Source organism: Trachypithecus francoisi, unplaced genomic scaffold (genome assembly GCF_009764315.1).
Source record: "Trachypithecus francoisi isolate TF-2019V2 unplaced genomic scaffold, Tfra_2.0 Lachesis_group20, whole genome shotgun sequence".
NCBI classification, from domain to species: domain Eukaryota; kingdom Metazoa; phylum Chordata; class Mammalia; order Primates; family Cercopithecidae; genus Trachypithecus; species Trachypithecus francoisi.
This window is the reverse complement of record NW_022681466.1, coordinates 12,148,104-12,165,116: the sequence shown is the minus strand read 5'-3', so window position 1 is coordinate 12,165,116 and position 17,013 is coordinate 12,148,104. Positions and strand designations below refer to the sequence as shown.

The 17,013-nt window shown below is 45.2% G+C and overlaps 1 protein-coding gene across 2 annotated transcripts in view; it reads right to left on the bottom strand.

The window, feature by feature from the left end:
- Window positions 1-17,013, bottom strand: part of RPTOR (regulatory associated protein of MTOR complex 1) — a 418,953-nt gene that overhangs the window by 250,386 nt on the left and 151,554 nt on the right. For both annotated transcript variants that reach the window (XM_033182532.1, XM_033182531.1), the window contains one exon: window positions 10,632-10,790. Coding sequence is in view for 1 of the 2 variants with exons in the window: in XM_033182531.1 (XP_033038422.1) it covers window positions 10,632-10,790 (159 nt within the window). In the remaining variant the exon portion in view is untranslated. The remainder of the gene's footprint in view (window positions 1-10,631; window positions 10,791-17,013) is intronic.

Genomic DNA, 17,013 nt, shown 5'->3' with positions numbered 1-17,013 from the left:
TTTTATGTTCCTATTTAATGTCCAGAAGGGTAGGACATTGTGCAAGACAGAAATGGCCTTTGAGGACAATTTTGGCAGAGGGTAGGGGTTAGGCTGTAAGCACCACAGGAAGACCACTGGAGAATTAAAAATTATCCTTAACCAAAAATGCAAAACCACATAAAACTCCAACTTTACGTTCAGTAAATTAAGGAAAGGCAGGTAACCTGGAGCAAAGCTCATCCTACCTAGAGAGGGCATCACAAGCTTTACACACAGGGAAAAGCCTTGTAGCTTTGTGCCTAGGTGCACAGCAAAGGGTAGAAATAGCTTCTGGTCATAATGGAACTCTAAAAAGCAGAGAAAAAAATGTATCAAGTGGGAAAAACCTTTCTCCTTTTGCAAAGAAGAAAAGGCAGACAGGGTCTAAAAGCTAATTGGGAGTATCTGAGTAGTGGATTAATTCTTCTCCCGATAAACGGTCTGCCACGTGAATTCTTAATGGCTACAGCTGCCGGTCCTAATGGCCTGAAACACAGACAGGAATGGGAGGGAAGGCAGTGGATGGGGAAAATCTGAGCCCAGGATTTGCTTAAGTCCTGAACCTTGGTTTTCTGCTGAGGCCGAGAAAACAACCAGCAACAGAATAAATGGTGATTAAACAAAAATAAAAGTATAGTTAAAACTAGCGTGTTTAAATGTTTTTAAGTCTTACATTGTGTACCCACAGTGTACCATCTATAATGCTGCAGGCTTCGTTTTGATAGAGGGAGCCCATCTGAAGGCTGCAAGACTCGGCAGCAGGACTGTATGCTCTACAGCGCAGCTGATGGCTGTCTAGACCTGGAAGAACACGCGCCTGTCTCTGGTGGCATGCCATGTGACATGAAAAAATAAACCTATGAGAGGATAAACTAATGGGATAACACAGCAGGGGAAAATACAACCAAGAAAGACTTGGCTCTAGGAATCATTCTGTTGCTTTTATGACATTAGCTGTAGAACGCAGCGAACATCGAATGACCCTTTCCTATGTTCTGAGATGCTTGGTTTTACGTACCCATCATAAAGCAGATCATAGAGCAAAGACCTTGTTATCCTGGAACTCACACATTTCTATGGAGACTCAGGGTCTCACTTATGTGTATGTGAGACAATACACATAAGACTGGGGGCAAGCTGTGGAGAAAAACAGACCACACCAAGAAGACTAAAGAGTGAAGGAAAGGGGTGCACGTCACACCTGGTGATCAGATGGCATTTCAGTAAAAATATCCACTTATTCCAGTGCAATTCCCATCAAAATACTATCATCATTCTTCACAGAATTAGAAAAAACATCCTAAAATTCATATGGAACCAAAAAAGAGCTGCATAGCCAAAGTAAGACTAAGCAAAAAGAACAAATCTGGAGGAATTACGTTACCTGATTTCATACTACACTATAAAGCCATAATCACCAAAACAGCATGGCACTGGTATAAAAATAGGCACATAGACCAACGGAACAGAATAAGAACCCAGAAATAAACCCAAGTACTAACAGCCAACTGATCTTCAACAAAGCAAACAAAATCATAAAGTGGGGAAAAGACACCCTTTTCAACAAATGGTTCTCCGATAACTGGCAAGCCACATGTAGGAGAATGAAACTGAATCCTCATCTCTCACTTTATAATCAACTCAAGATGGATCAAGGACTTAAATCTAAGACCTGAAACTATAAAAATTCTAGAAGATAACATTGGAAAAACCCTTTTAGACACTGGTTTAGGCAAGGATTTCATGATCAAGAACCCAAAAGCAAATGCAAGAAAAACAAAGATAAATAGCTGGGACTTAATTAAACTAAAGGGCTTTTGCACGGCAAAAGGAACAGTCAGCACAGTAAACAGACAACCCACAGAGTGAGAGAAAATCTTAATCTATACATCTGACAAAAGACTAACATCCAGAAATCTACAATGAACTCAAACAAATCAGCAAGAAAAAAAAATCCCATCAAAAAGTGGGCGAAGTACATGAATAGACAATTCTCAAAAGAAGATATACAAATGGCCAACAAACATGAAAAAATGCTCAACATCACTAATGATCAGGGAAATGCAAATCAAAACCACAATGCAATAGATACCATCTTACTTCTGCAAGAATGGCCATAATAGAAAAATCAAAACACAGTAGATGTTGGCGTGGATGTGATCAGGGAACACTTCCATACTGCTGGTTGGAATGTAAACTAGTACAACCACTACAGAAAACACTGTGGAGATTCCTTAAAGAACTACAAGTAGAACTATCATTTGATCCAGCAATCCCACTACTGGGTATTTACCCAGAGGAAAAGAAGTCATTATACACAAAAGATACTTGCACATGCATGTTTACAGCAGCACAATTCACAATTGCAAAATCATGGAACCAACCCAAATGCCCATCAATCAATGAGTGGATAAAGAAAATGTGGTGGCCAGGCACGGTGGCTCAAGCCTGTAATCCCAGCACTTTGGGAGGCTGAGGCGGGTGGATCACGAGGTCAGGAAATCGAGATCATCCTGGCTAACACGGTGAAACCCCGTCTCTACTAAAAATACAAAAAATTAACCGGGTGTGGTGGCGGGCGCCTGTAGTCCCAGCTAGTCTGGAGTCTGAGGCAGGAGGATAGCGTAAACTCGGGAAGCAGAGCTTGTAGTGAGCCGAGAAAGAGAGAAAGAGAGAAAGAGAGAAAGAGAGAAAGAGAGAAAGAAAGAAAGAAAGAAAGAAAGAAAGAAAGAAAGAAAGAAAGAAAGAAAGAAAGAAAGAAAGAAAGAAAGAAAATGTGGTATATACACATGATGGAATACTACTCAGTCATAAAAAGAAATGGATTAACGGCATTTGCAGCGACCTGTATGAGATTAGAGACTATTATTCTAAGTGAAGTAACTCAGGAATGGAAAACCAACATCGTACATTTTCACTGTTATGTGGGAGCTGAGCTATGAGGACGCAAAAGCATATGAATGATACAATGGAATTTGGGGATCTGGGGATGGGGCGAGGGATAAAAGACTTCAAGGGAGCAGTGTATACTTCTCTGGTTGATGGGTGCAGCAAAATCTCACAAATTACCACTAAAGAACTTCTTCAAGTAACCAAACACCACCTGTATCCCAATAACCTATGGAAAATAAAAAACTGAAAAAAATATATAAAAATAAAAACATCCATTCATCTACCCACCCATGTGATTGACAATTACCGAACGTGTTAAGGTAACAGATACTATCCTAAGAGCTTGGAATGTAGCAATAAACAAAAGAAAAAGCCCCTGGCCTCACAGGGATTAAATGCCTGGCATGGCCTTGGAAAGAAGCCCATCGATACAGGGCTATTCAGATTTTCTGTGCCTGGCATGGCCTTAGAAAGAAGCCCATGGATATAGGGCTATCCAGATTTTCTATTTCATTTTGGGTCAGTTTTGGTAAGTTGTATTTTAAGGCATCTGTCCATTTAATTATTTAAATGTATATAAAATTAATAATATTCCCTTACCTTTTTAATGTCTGTAGGATATGTGGGGATATCCTCTCCTTCACTGCTGATGTTGATAAAGTGTTTTCTCTCTTTCTTCACTGATCTACCTACCTAGAGATTTCCTCAACTTTTACTGATCTTTAAAAAACAACAACAACAACAAAACACACACACATTTTAGCTATGTTGTCTCTGTTGCCTGTACTCTATTTTATTGATTTCTGCTGTTTGTTATTTCTTTCCTTCTGCTTTGAGTTCAATGTGCTCAGCATTTTCTGTTTCCTTAAGGTAGAATATTAGATTTCAGGCTGGGCACAGTAGCTCATGCCTATAATCCCAGCACTTTGGGAGGCCAAGGTGAGCAGATCACTTAAGTTCAGGGGTTTGAGACCAGCCTGGCCAATAAGGCAAAACTCTGTCTCCACTAAAAATGCAAAAATAGCTGGACGCGGTGGTAGACGCCTGTAATTCCAGCCACTCAGGAGGTTGAGGCAGGAGAATTGCTTGAATCCAGAAGGCAAAGGTTGCAGTGAGTGGAGATGGCCACTGCACTCCAGCCCGGGCAACAGAGTGACAGACTTTGTTTCAAAAAAAAAAAAAAGATTTTCATTTTAAATATGTTTCTAAAATATACCTTTCTATGTAAGAATTTAAAGCTGTACATTTCCATAAGCACTGTTTCACCTATATCCTATAAATTTGGGTGTCATAGTTTCATTATCTTTAGGTTTGAATTATTTTTTATTTTCCTTTACGATTTTGTCTTCGACTCATGTGGTATTTCATTTCCAAATATTTGGGGCTTCTCCAGATATCCCATAATTTTGAATTTCAAGAACAGAGAATATACTCTATGATTTCAATCTTTCACACTTTACTGAGACATCTTTATGGCTCAGCATATGGTGAACATTCCACATGCACTTGAGAATGTATATTCTGCAGTTGTGGGGACGGCTGTATAAATGTTAATTAAGTTGGGGTGATTGATAATATTGCTAGGTCTTTTACATGAATACTGGCTTTTGCTTTGGACTAGAAAAAATACACTATGCCTAGAGTCTTCTCGGTAAGAAAGTTTTTAATTACAGGGCTGGGCACGGTGGCTCACGCCTGTAATCCCAGCACTTCAGGAGGCCGAGGCACGTCAATCACCTGAGGTCAGGAGTTCAAGACCAGCCTGGCCAACATGGTGAAACTCCATCTCTACTAAAAATTCAAAAAAGTTAGCCAGATGTGGTGGTGGGCGCCTGTAGTCCCACCTACTTGGGAGGCTGAGGCAGGAGAATAGCTTGAACTCGGGAGGCAGAGGTTGCAGTGAGCCAAGATCACGCCATTGCACTCCAGCCTGGGCAACCAAAGTGGGACTCCATCTCAAAAAAAAAAAAAAAAATTAACTATCAATTTTGTCTATAAATTTTAACTCTCAGTTTAATCTATCAATTACTAAAAGAAGATCTTCTAATCTCCAGCTATGATGATGGATTGGCAAACTTTTCCTGTTAATTCTGTTCATTTTGCTGCATGTCCTTTGAAACTCTGATATGAAGTGCACATACACTCAGGACGGTGTGTGCCTGACTCGTGAGCTGGCCTGTTTATCACAAGGAAATGGCCCTCTTTGTCACCAATAATACTCCTCATCTTGCAGTCTCTGTTCTCTGATTAACAGAGCCACGCTGGTTTTCTATGACTAGTATTGGCATAGTATATCTTTTCCCTTTCTTTTACTCTCAACCTTCATATGTCTGTGTATTTACAATACATCTACTATGGACAGCACAAAGTTTGATCGTACTTTTTTTATCTGGTTTGACATAAACTCGTGAAAAAGCAAAGAAATTAAACTAGAATGTGGGACATCCTGGAGGATCATTGGTCCAAACTCGTCAAAAAGCGAACATCCACTGCTAAGAAAAGAAAACAAGCAGCCACAAACTGGGAGGACATATTTGCAAAAACACATATCTGATAAAGAACTGGCATCCAGGCCGGGCATAGTGGCTCACGCCTGTGATCCCAGCACTTTGGGAGGCCAAGGTGGGTGGATCACTTGAGGTCAGGAGTTTGAGATCAGCTTGTACAAAAAAAAAAAAAAAATACAAAATCAGCTGGGCGTGGAGGTGGGCGCCTGTAATCTCAGCTACTTGGGAGGTTGAGGCAGGAGAATCGCTTGAACCCAGGAGGCAGAGGTTGCAGTGAGCCAAGATCACGCCACTGCACTCTAGCCTGGGCAACGAGAGCGCAACTCCACCTCAAAACAAAAACAAAAAACTGGCATCCGAAATATGGAAAGAACTCTTAAAACTCAGCAACAAGAAAAACAACCTGATTCTTAAAACGGGCAAAAAACCTGAAGAGATACCTCATCGAAGAAGGTACAACACGGCAAATAAGAACATGCAAAGATGCCCAATTCCACATTGTTGTGAAACTGAAAATGAAATAACAATAAGATCCTCCTACATACCCACCAGAATGGCTAAAATCCAAACACTGATAACATCAAATGCTGGTGAGAATGTGGAGCAACAGAAACTCTCGTTCAGTGCTGGCGGGAATGCAAAATGGTACAGACATGTTGGACGACAGCTCCACAGTGCCTTATAAAGCTAAGCATACTCTAACCGAACCATCCAGCAAACACATTCCCAGGTATTTACCCAAATGAACGGAAAGCTTGTATCCATACAAAAACTTGCACACATGTTCATAATAGCTTTATTCCTAATTGTCTGAAGTTCAGAGTAACCAAAATGCCCTTGAATAGGAAAACGGATAAAGAAGCAGTGTTGCATTCATACACTAGAGTATTGTTCAGTAATTGTAAAAAATGAGCTATCAAGCCACAAAAAGACATGGAGGAGTCTGAAGTGTGTATTACTGAGTCAAAGAAGCCAGTCTGAAGAGGCTACATACTATATGATTCCAACTATAGGACACTTCAGAAAAGACCAAATTCTAGGGGAGAGAAGATGAGGGGGAGCAGAGAGGACTTTTAGGACACCACTACTCTGCGTGGCAACATAACGACGGGTGCAGGACATCACACATTCAGCAAAATCTGCAGAGTGTACATCACCAGGAGTGAGCCCGGGTGTAAACTATGGACATCGCTAATTACAAGGCATCACTACTGGTTTATCAATTGTAAAAAACATGACAAACCAAAGCAAGATATTAACACTAGAGGAAAATGACGGGGAGGAAGTATATAACTCAATAAACTCGCTCAATTTTTCTGTAAAATTAAAACTGCTCTAGAAAAATGTGGTCTATTATTTTAAAAAAGATTGCCAGGCATGGTGGCTCACGCCTGTCATCCCAGCAGTTTGGGAGGCCAAGGCAGTCAGATCACTTGAGGTCAGGAGTTGGAGACCAGCCTGGCCAACATGGTGAAACCCCATCTCCACTGAAAATACAAAGATCAGCCGGGCGTGGTGGTGGGTGCCTGTAATCCCAGCTACTCGGGAGACTGAGGCAGGAGAATTGCTTGAATCTGGGAGATGAAGGTTGCAGTAAGCCAAGATCACGCCACTGCACTCTGGCCTTGGTGACAGAGGGAGACTTAGCTTCAAAACAGAAAAAAAAAGACTGATGTATAACTATATGCTAATTTCCCAAAAGAAGACAAACTTTTTTAAAAGTCACTAAAAAAGTCAATGTCATAAAATGAAAGGCAAGAGGAACTAAAAAGGCATGAGGAACAGATGCAATGCATGAACATTAATTAGATTCTGGGTCCACGACAAAATCAAGTAAAAAAATGCCTACTAATTTAGTGCACATTTTTCAAACACTTGGGAAAATATGAACATGGACTCTATAGTAAATGACATAGAACTGATGTGCCACTTCTTGAGCAATTTGATGGTACTGTGGTGATACAGAAAGCCATCCTCGTTCTTACTGTCAGGATGTCTGCATCTTTCAAATGGTTCAGGGGACAAAAAAAAGTGTCAAAGTGGCAACAGGGGAACAGTACAAAGGTATTCATCCTACTGTTCCTTCCATCCTCTGGAGGGTCAACAATGGTAAAAGTTGGGTCTGAAAAGACTGATAAAAGGTACATTAAATCCTCATAAGAATAATCAACAAGAAAAGAGAGAAGGCACATATACCCAGCACCAAGAGCAAAGGAAGACAGCTCACTCACAGATACCCCTGATACTGGTGCGTTTCTAAAGGGGTATTGTGAGCCAGTTTATGTCAACACATTGGGAAGCTTAGTAGAAACGGACAAGGTCCTACAGAAGTCAGTTGACAAAGCTAACAGAAAAACCCTTTAACCATGAAAGAAGCTAGATCAGTAGTCAAAAACCCTCCACAAACAAAGTAACACCCCAGAGATCTTTCTTTGTAAGTTCCACAACATTCAGACAACAAATACTTCAAATATCACAAAAACTATTCGAGTATATACACAAAGAATGAACATTCCTCAACTTATTTTCTAAGGCCACAGTTATTGATCACTCCGCCTAGGCAAGGGCAGCAAGAGAAAAAATCCCTGGCCAATCTCACTCATAAACACAGATTTAATATATGAAACAAAATGGCTGCAAACGGAATAAGCTGTGCATGAAACGGATCATTCATCGTAACATAGGTTACCCCAAAAAGAAAGGTGTGTGTAACAGGAGACAGTCAGACAATATCACTCAACGTAGCATGAGCCTAAGGGAGAAAAGCCCTGTGACCACCTTAACACACACATACAAATAACCAAGGGAGGCAAATCAACATCTAGTCATGATTTTTTTAAAAAACCAAATCAAGAATTGAACTTTCTTAATTGGATAATGGTGATTGTTTTTGTTTTACAAAAAGCCTGGGGCAAACATCTTACACCGAACACAGGAGCTCCCCGACCCCGCCCCGCGCCCCCCCCCCGCCCCTCCACCCAGTCCCCACTTCACCCCACTGAAGGCATCAGCCAGCAAGACGAGAGTAACAAAGAAAAAGCACAACTGAGAGTGGGACGCAGGGGCTCACGCTGTAATCCCAACACTTGGGGAGGCCAAGGCGGGAGGATTACTTGGACTCAGGAGTTCAAGATCAGCCTGGGCAACACGGTGAGACCCTGACTCTACAAAAAAATACAAAAATTAGCCAGGTGTGGTGGTGCACACCTGTAGTCCCAGCTACTTGGGAGGCTGAGGTGGGAGGAACGCTTCAGCCCAGGAGGCAGAGTTTGCAGTGAGTCATGATCATGCCACTGTACTCTGGCCTGGGTGACAGAGTGAGATCCTGTCTCAAAAAAAAAAAAAAAGTTTGGTTCTGTAAGTTACCAGAAGTGGAAGAAGGGAAGAGGGAAGAGGGAAGAGGAAGAAGAAGAGGAAGAAGAAGGAGAAGGAGAAGGATCACATCATAAATTCAGAGAATAGAGACACAATTCATAAAAATCATTACTGTCTGGAATACAAAGAATTCCCTCAAACCGACAGGAAAAGGCAGCCCACTGCAGAGAGAAGTGGACAGCAGACGGGTGCTTTGTGCAGCAGGGAGCCGGCGGGTGGACATAGGGTGCTCGACCTTAATGGTTATCACAGGAAATCAGAGCACACCACAGTCTATCATTAAAAAAACCTGTGACAACACCCAGTGCTGTAGAGAAAGGTGGGCAGCTGGAACACCCACGCGTTTTACAGCAGAAACAAGACAGGAACCAGCCCAATGCCCATCTGCAGGGGAGGCACCGAGAAGGGCGGGGTCCCGGCAGGGGACAGCGAATGTGGGAAGAGGCAGGGCTGTAGGCCCCTGGGGTCGGGGGCACGAACCTGCAGAGCCTCCGACCCCAGTGAGCAAAGCGCACTGCGGAAGAGCGCGCCAGTGTCCGCCCAGCACGTCAGCAGCGAGCTCCCGGATTCGCCGTGCCTGAGAGCCAGCACACTGGGGGCTCCACAGAAGAAAGCCAGGGAAGGACAAACTCAAATTCACTGTGCCAGGCGCCACCGGGGAGGGCAGGGAAAGGAGAGACTGCAGCTGAGAAAGACACGCCAAGGGCCTGTGGTGAAAGCCTGGTGGTTCATTACATCCTGCTTCTGTCAATTCTACTTCCTTCACAAGGACCGCTTCGAATTCACCCAATATTTACCGAAAGGAATTAAAATCAAGCTGGGGTCCAGATACACATGGGGAGAGATGGCACTGCCCTACGGGAGGAGCTGGGTGGACACCTTTCTAACTCCCGAGGCTGGCTACTCCTCGGTGTCCAGGGTTGGAAGCCTTCCTTGAGGTCTCTGCTCTGGGCCCACACTGCCTCACCACCTGTGCGGAATGCTAGCCACGAACACGGGACGGTGGGCGGGAACTGAGAGTTCCGTGTGCGAAGAAACGGAGTCAGAGTCCTCACTGTGATGGCGGGAGGTGGTGTCCACACTAAGGAGGCAGAGGCCCAGGAGGCTGACAGCACAACTGAAACCGGAAGTCGGGTTTGCTGGATTCCAAATCAGTGCCCCCACAGACACGCTCAGGCACATATGGGGCCACCACACCCTCCAAGCACTGCTTTTCGTGCATCACACAGAGTGTGGTGAGACCCACAGCTGGCTGCTCTTGGACGGACCAAGGTTCCCACCCTGGAGGATGAGGACGACGGTCAGCACCCACCACCCACAGCAGCAGCTACAGAAGGAGAGCGAGCGCTTCATCTGGTCCTGGGCGACGGAATTGCAAAAGGCTGGCGATTCTGACCTTGGGGAGGGAAGCCCGGAGGCTGCACCTGCAGGGCAGGTTGGAATTAGCCCTTTAGAATATATAACACATTTAAGAAAATCACTGATGCTTAAAGAAAGATTCTAACGAAATTGAGAAATTGTGCAATTTTTCAAACTAGAAGGCAGACACTCCCGAGGTCTGTCCTCGGAGAATACAAACAACTGCTGTTTTGACAGAGGGAACGGAAACCACACGCGCCATGCTTCAAGGCAGGCGTTCCATGAACATGTTCTGCCACAGAAACAGCTCCCTCCTTGTGCCTGATTACCTGGTCCGTTCAGTTACTGCATGTGCGTTTGGTGAAACACAGTAAACATCGATGGCTTAACAGAAGCTACGGATGGGCAGGACCTGCTGCCGACCACCACAGTTGGCATGGCTTCTGGCAGAAACGGGAAGTTGGAAGGCATACTCACCTTGTTGAAGACCCAGACCTCCCCGTTCACTGTGGGCCGGGGCACCCCGTGGCCATTGTAGTGAAAGAGGACTCGCTCCTCCTTGGCATTGCGACGTAGGGACGTGCAGAGCTTCTTGACTTCATCCACAGTTGGGTCAAGGCTCTGCTTGTACCGGGCCTGTTGCAGGAGAAGAAATGAAGAAATTTACCATGGACTCCAGGGAATGCCTGGAACTCATCCCCTACTCTTTCCTCTGGGTTTAGCAGTTAATAGCTGTGTGGTCCTGGACATATGGCTCAGTTTCTCCCTCTATAAATTCAGATAATGTCAGGCACTGTGGCTCACACCGAAAATCCCAGCAGCTTAGGAGGTCGAGGTGAGAGAACTGGTTGAGCCCAGGAGCTCAAGATCAGCGTGGGCAACAGAGTGAGACCCCATCTCTACAATTAAAAAAAAAAAAAAGCCAGGTGTGGTGGCACACACCTGTATTTCCAGCTGAGGTGGAAGGATCACTTAAGCCCAGGAGGTTGAGCTTGCATTGAGCCATGATCGCACCATTGTACTCCAGCCTGAGTGACAGCATGAGATAGTCTCAAAAAACAAATCAAAATACTAGATAAGAACTGCCACACATGATGGTTATAAATATTCATTCAACAAACATTGAGAACTACTAGGAACATCAATGAGATAGACAAGTAATGCCTGTCACATGGCAACACCAAGTCAAACACAGCCGCCACTGGGGTACCAAGTGTTTCTCAGAAGTATGCAGTCCTTCTGAAAACATCTGGAGCATGGAAGAGAGAATTTGCTCAAATGAAGGAACCTGCATTGTACACATGGCAGCAATGTACACATGACAGCAGAAGAGTGAAGAGACCGAGTAAGGAACTGCCCTGCTGAAAGCTCCTCCCTCCGCCTCCTGCCTGGGCCCTTCCGGATGCCTGTGAAGAACTCCCTGAATTAGTAGAACCTAAAGCTGACAGAACAATCAACAGCCTTGATATATACAAATAATAAACAGAGGGCATCATGGCAAAGAAAACCCCATCTAGAAAGCCACAGAGCAGACCGAACGCATAGGAATAAGTTTAACATGAAATGTGCAAAACAGAGACATGGAAGTTTTTCAGAAATCTCCTGGAAAAACATAAGTAGACGTGAACAAATGGGAAGATGCTCCCTGCTTGGGCGGGCTGTGTCAACATTCTTAAGATGTCAGCTCTCGCTCCCTTAATTCACAAATTCAATGCATTCCCAATACATACCCCAAGGAGCTATTTCATGGAGTTTAACAAGCTGCTACTGAAGGTCACATGGAAAAACAAACAGGCACGAAGGGCCAGAAAATCATGAGGGCGACCTGGCCTTGCCAGACACCGCAGGCTCCTCTAGGGCCTCTCATTAAGACAGCGAGACTGGGGGCACGGAGACCAGCAGCCCAGGGAACTCACACACAAAGCACAGAATCAGACCCACGTACACATGACTTGGCTTTCTTGAGAACAGTATCTACATAGTCCTAATGCTATGAATGCTGGTTTTATTTTAGTAAAAACTGTGCCAACTTCCAGAGAACCTGAGTGAGGAGGGCAGGCCAGGGAGGAGACAGACCTGACTGGGTGGCAGGATGCTGGAAAATGGGCACAGGCGGCACAAGGAGCTACTCCAGTTCCGTCATGCTCTTTGTCTGCAAAGCACTTCTCGTGGTGAACTCCCAACAAAGAAAAACTGACAGAGCAAATCTACGACCTTCTAGGGCGGGTGAAGGGAACAGCGGGTGTGCAAGTGCCGGCGCCACACCAGGCAGTCAGGGAACATGCCCTGAGTTGATGAGTCAGTGCAAAGCAGCGCCAACATATGCCACTAAAACAGACAGCTGAAAGGGTTTGCCTCTGGGTGGGGATTATGTTTTTAAAAAGTGATGTGTATGTTCATCACTTTGATAAACTTTTAAAATTTTATTTTAAACACAACTAAAATAAGTAAGGCCAATGCCACGATCATCACTTGAAGAAAAATGCCATTAAGTGTTTGGAATATGCAGGGGAGGCTGCGTTCGAAGGAAGGCCTGGGCTCCAGCTGTGCCAGCCTGGGCACACAGATGCACAGGAAGCACCTGCTGATGTGACTGAGAAAGGAAGCAGAGGGGACATGCCCTGAGGAGAGCACACCATTCGTGCTTAAGAAAGGTTCTCCTGCCGGACACGGGGGCTCACACCTGGAATCCCAGCATTTCGGAGGCCAAGGTAGGAGGATCACTTGAGGCCAGGAGTTCAAGACCAGCCTGGGCAACAGAGTGAGACCTCCCCGTCTCTATGAAAAAATAAAAATAAAGAAAATAAAGAAAGGTTCCTTGGCATTTCCAGAGAAAAAGAGTTAGATGTGAGGAAAACAAGGCCCAATTCCTGCAACATAGATCCTCTGTTGTATATGATACACATTTGGTGTCACCTAATTATACACATTAAAACTCTAATTTATGACAACATAAAACCTCTTGGTATTCTAGACCTTGTACTTTGGAAGTCGTCAGTAGATGTATGAATATCTTTAGGATGATGAGATTGAAGAATTTTTCCGGGTTCCCCAAATTTTTGGTACCTGCAAGTAAAGCCCATTAGAGAACGAAAAGCTCATCCAAGGCTAGCAACCCTGTGTCACTGCAGGACAGTGCGGAGTGCGGGTCTTAGCAACCCTGTGTCACTGCAGGACAGCGTGGAGTGCGGGTCTTAGCAACCCTGTGTCACTGCAGGACAGTGCGGAGTGCGGGTCTTAGCAACCCTGTGTCACTGCAGGACAGTGCGGAGTGCGGGTCTGAGGCGGGGCCAGGGCGGCAGAGTGGTCTCCCCTCTCAGTGTCTCCTCCCTCAGGACCAGAATGCTGCTCAAAAAATACAGTCATGAAGGAGACTTGAGAGAGAACTAACCAACTCACAAGGCGGGCTCTTCAAGTCCGTTTTCATCTATGAAGGATGTACACTGACACCCACAGCGGACTCTGCCAGGATGGGGCTGGCCCGCAGGGAGCCCGGGGCCACGGGGAAGGAGGAAGGGCTCAGAGAAGCCAGGAGCATGACAGGAGGGGTGCTGATGCGTGGCCTGGAGCGTGTCACCTGCTCCCGTAGGTGGTCATCACTGGCCCACGGGGGGCCCCAGCCATGCGGTGGCCAATATGACCCACATGTTCTGGAGGAGCCTGTTCAATGCCCAGCTCTCCTACAAAATTCCTTTTTGAACCCCTTCAGCAGGAAATAATTTTTTCTTTTTCTGATTTAACTTACAGTGCTCACTATATATTCATGTGCAGCTATCTCAATTCTATGTAGACCGTAAATCCTGTGGGGGTCAGCACTGCTCACCCACATGTCTGCCTTTCTGTTCAAGGCACAAGTTTTATGTCCTTCCCCCAGGCTTACAACACACTGGGTTACCAGCAACTAATTGCTGAGTGATACTCAGATTTTTACTGACAGTAATTACAATAACTAATAAACAAATCCATTTGTAGTAAGGAAACTGATAGGATCCTGCCTGAGGTTGAAGTGGTGTAAGTGACTGTCAACATAACACCAGAAAGTATGTGTGTACAAACAGCTGCATCCAGGTGCTGGGTACCCAAGGCGTCCGTGACGTCATCCTTTCTGCTTTGCTACCTGAGATTCTACATACTAAGACTTAAGAAAATGATGGACACATTGTGGATTCATCACTGATCAACTGTGTGTGTTGTTGGTAAGACAGAACCAGTCCACTGAGTCTTAATGTTCTCAATACCTGAATTTGGGTTGATCCCATACAACAAGTCGAGGGCAGTTGATAAATGAAAGCGCAGTTCTAGGGGAAAGAAGGAAACATTTTATTCAGCTGTCACCACCTTGGCTACATGCCCTCCAAAACCACATCCACTCAAGTAAGTATATTTTACATTAGAAAATAAGTCTGAAGTAGAGGCAGACAGACATTCTGTCTTCAAACGGGTAGGTAGAAAGAATGGCAAACACACAGGACGGGGCCAGTCTGGGGAGACGGCTTCGAGTCAGCGTGGAGCAACAGTCAGTCTGGGGAGACGGCTTCGAGTCAGCGTGGAGCAACAGTCAGTCTGGGGAGACGGCTTCGAGTCAGCGTGGAGCAACAGTCAGTCTGGGGAGACGGCTTCGAGTCAGCGTGGAGCAACAGTCAGTCTGGGGAGACGGCTTCGAGTCAGCGTGGAGCAACAGCCCCATCTCGCCCACGTCTCTCCAAACCCAGCAAAAAAGGTCCTGGAGAGGACCTAGTTTACCTGCCCCTTCAACCCAAACGCCTCAGCTGTAAGACCTGCATAAACACAAAATTTAGGTTTTTCTCTGAATCAGGGGTGTGATAATGGCCAGTCTAAGCAGCAGGCCACATCCCATTTTGGTCTGGGCCTTTATGTAGATTAAAACAAACACCTATGCATTTTTCATGAAAGTGCTTTTTAAAAAGTGTCCTGGCTAAGTTGGTAGAAGCAAGTGGAGGGGCTATGCATTTTCCCACCTCCAGGGATGCTTTAAGGCAGCTCAAGTAGGGAAGAGCAAAAATGGAGAGGAAGGACTCAAAAAAAAAAGTTTCATGGATGCTAAAGGAGTATCTTCCTGAATCCTCCTAGGTCTCACACACAAGGTGGAACAGGTGTTCCCGGCTCCTGTTCGCAGTCTGGCCAGCGGAAGCGAGCCACCTGAGCGCACTGTAATCAGGAACGTCCACTGATGCTGACTTCCGACCCCTTCTCCAGGGTCTGGGGTGGGGGTGGGGGTGGTGAACGCCTGCCTCTTTTCATGCATATTAAAACCACTTCCCCTTAATGAACACGGGATATGTTTTTCAGAGTCAGAAAGACTTCTCAAGTAATGGGATGCAGAGCTTGCCAAACTGCGAGGCAATCAGAAGGATGGAAAAAGGGCTATAAACTAAACTCGAGATTTCAGGGAGTCTCCTAATTCCACGTGCCCACCCTGCTTTCTGGCTGCTAAGGCTACAGAAATCCCCTGTGCAAAGTGGTGAAGAAAAAAGGCACGGAAAGATAAGGCACCCCAAAATAAGAACAAGCCACGGTGCTGATTTCCGCATCTGTCTCCCTGGAGCACCGGCCATCGATGTGCAGGGGCTGGGTTCACCGGAGGCCCACAGATCGCTGGGAGATGTTCTAGTGAAATTGTCGAGTGCCTCCTGCTCCCCGTCTCCATCTCACTTATTACATGACGGCTGTAGCAGTTTTTCTCAATTCTACTCTCCTCAACACAGCCATCGAACTAGGATTGCTGAAGTCACAGCTCCACAGGAAAATCATTCGCTGTCTCCTGAGACTGCTCCTGAACGGCTTTGCTGCTCTTCCACGCCACACAGAAGGCCACGGGGTAGAGATTATTCAGAGACATCAATAAAATTAAGGATTCGTTATTTCTGACCTTGACTCTATGAAAGTCTTATCCCGTGGGGCTGCGAAAAACTAATTTCGCTTCATTTTCTGACCTATTGTGTAGAAAAGGCACATTAGCGGACTAGCATGAAAGGCGCCACAGATATTAATAATACACCTCCTGGGGCTTCATGGGAATTAATTAATATTTTTAAGGGCTTTGAAATGAGAAACACTAAATTAAATGTCACCACATCGTGTTAAGGTTTTGTTTCACAACTAGAATGCCAGGGATAATGGCCGTGTGGTTTGAGAGACAGGAGAGGCACAGGAGCATCTGATTATCTGGGGGAGGGGGAGTTAGGACCATTTCCGCTGGGCATATAAAATGACAAAGCAAGTCTCTAAAATACAGCCTATTGTGCTAGGCATCTTTCCTGAAATACCAAATCTCAAGGTACAAGAAAATATATGCACAGGAATTTTGGAGGATGCGATACCAGAAGATAATAAAATAATGAACAACCAAAGAAAGAAAAGAAAAGAAAAGAAAAGAAAAGGGCCCTTGGCTTAATGAAGGAAAATGCAGCTCCAAATTTCATTTCTTTCTCAGTGACGGGCTCTTGTCCTAAAATGACACCTGGTAACTTTATATGCTAATAAGGCCTAAGAAATGCTACTGCAATCAGATTCTGCATTTTCCATGTAGAACTTTATTGCTGCTGGAGCTCCTTCTCATGCAAGTACAGACTTCAGACCCTGGAGAGCCCTGAGCATCAGAGGGACTCTGCTCCCAGTGGCCCTGGTGGCAGCGTGGTCCTGCCAGAAGCTCTAGTGAAGCTGCACAAACTGCCACTGTTGTGGATCAAGGAGAGCCACGGCCACCTGGGAAGAGGAGGGGCTCAAGGGCTCTACTTGGTGGGTCTTCTCTTTTGACAAAATCCCACCAAGGGGAGCCCTGTGCTGCTGGGGCAGGCTGGCCATAGACATCTGTAGAGTTTCTAACAAAGACACTGGT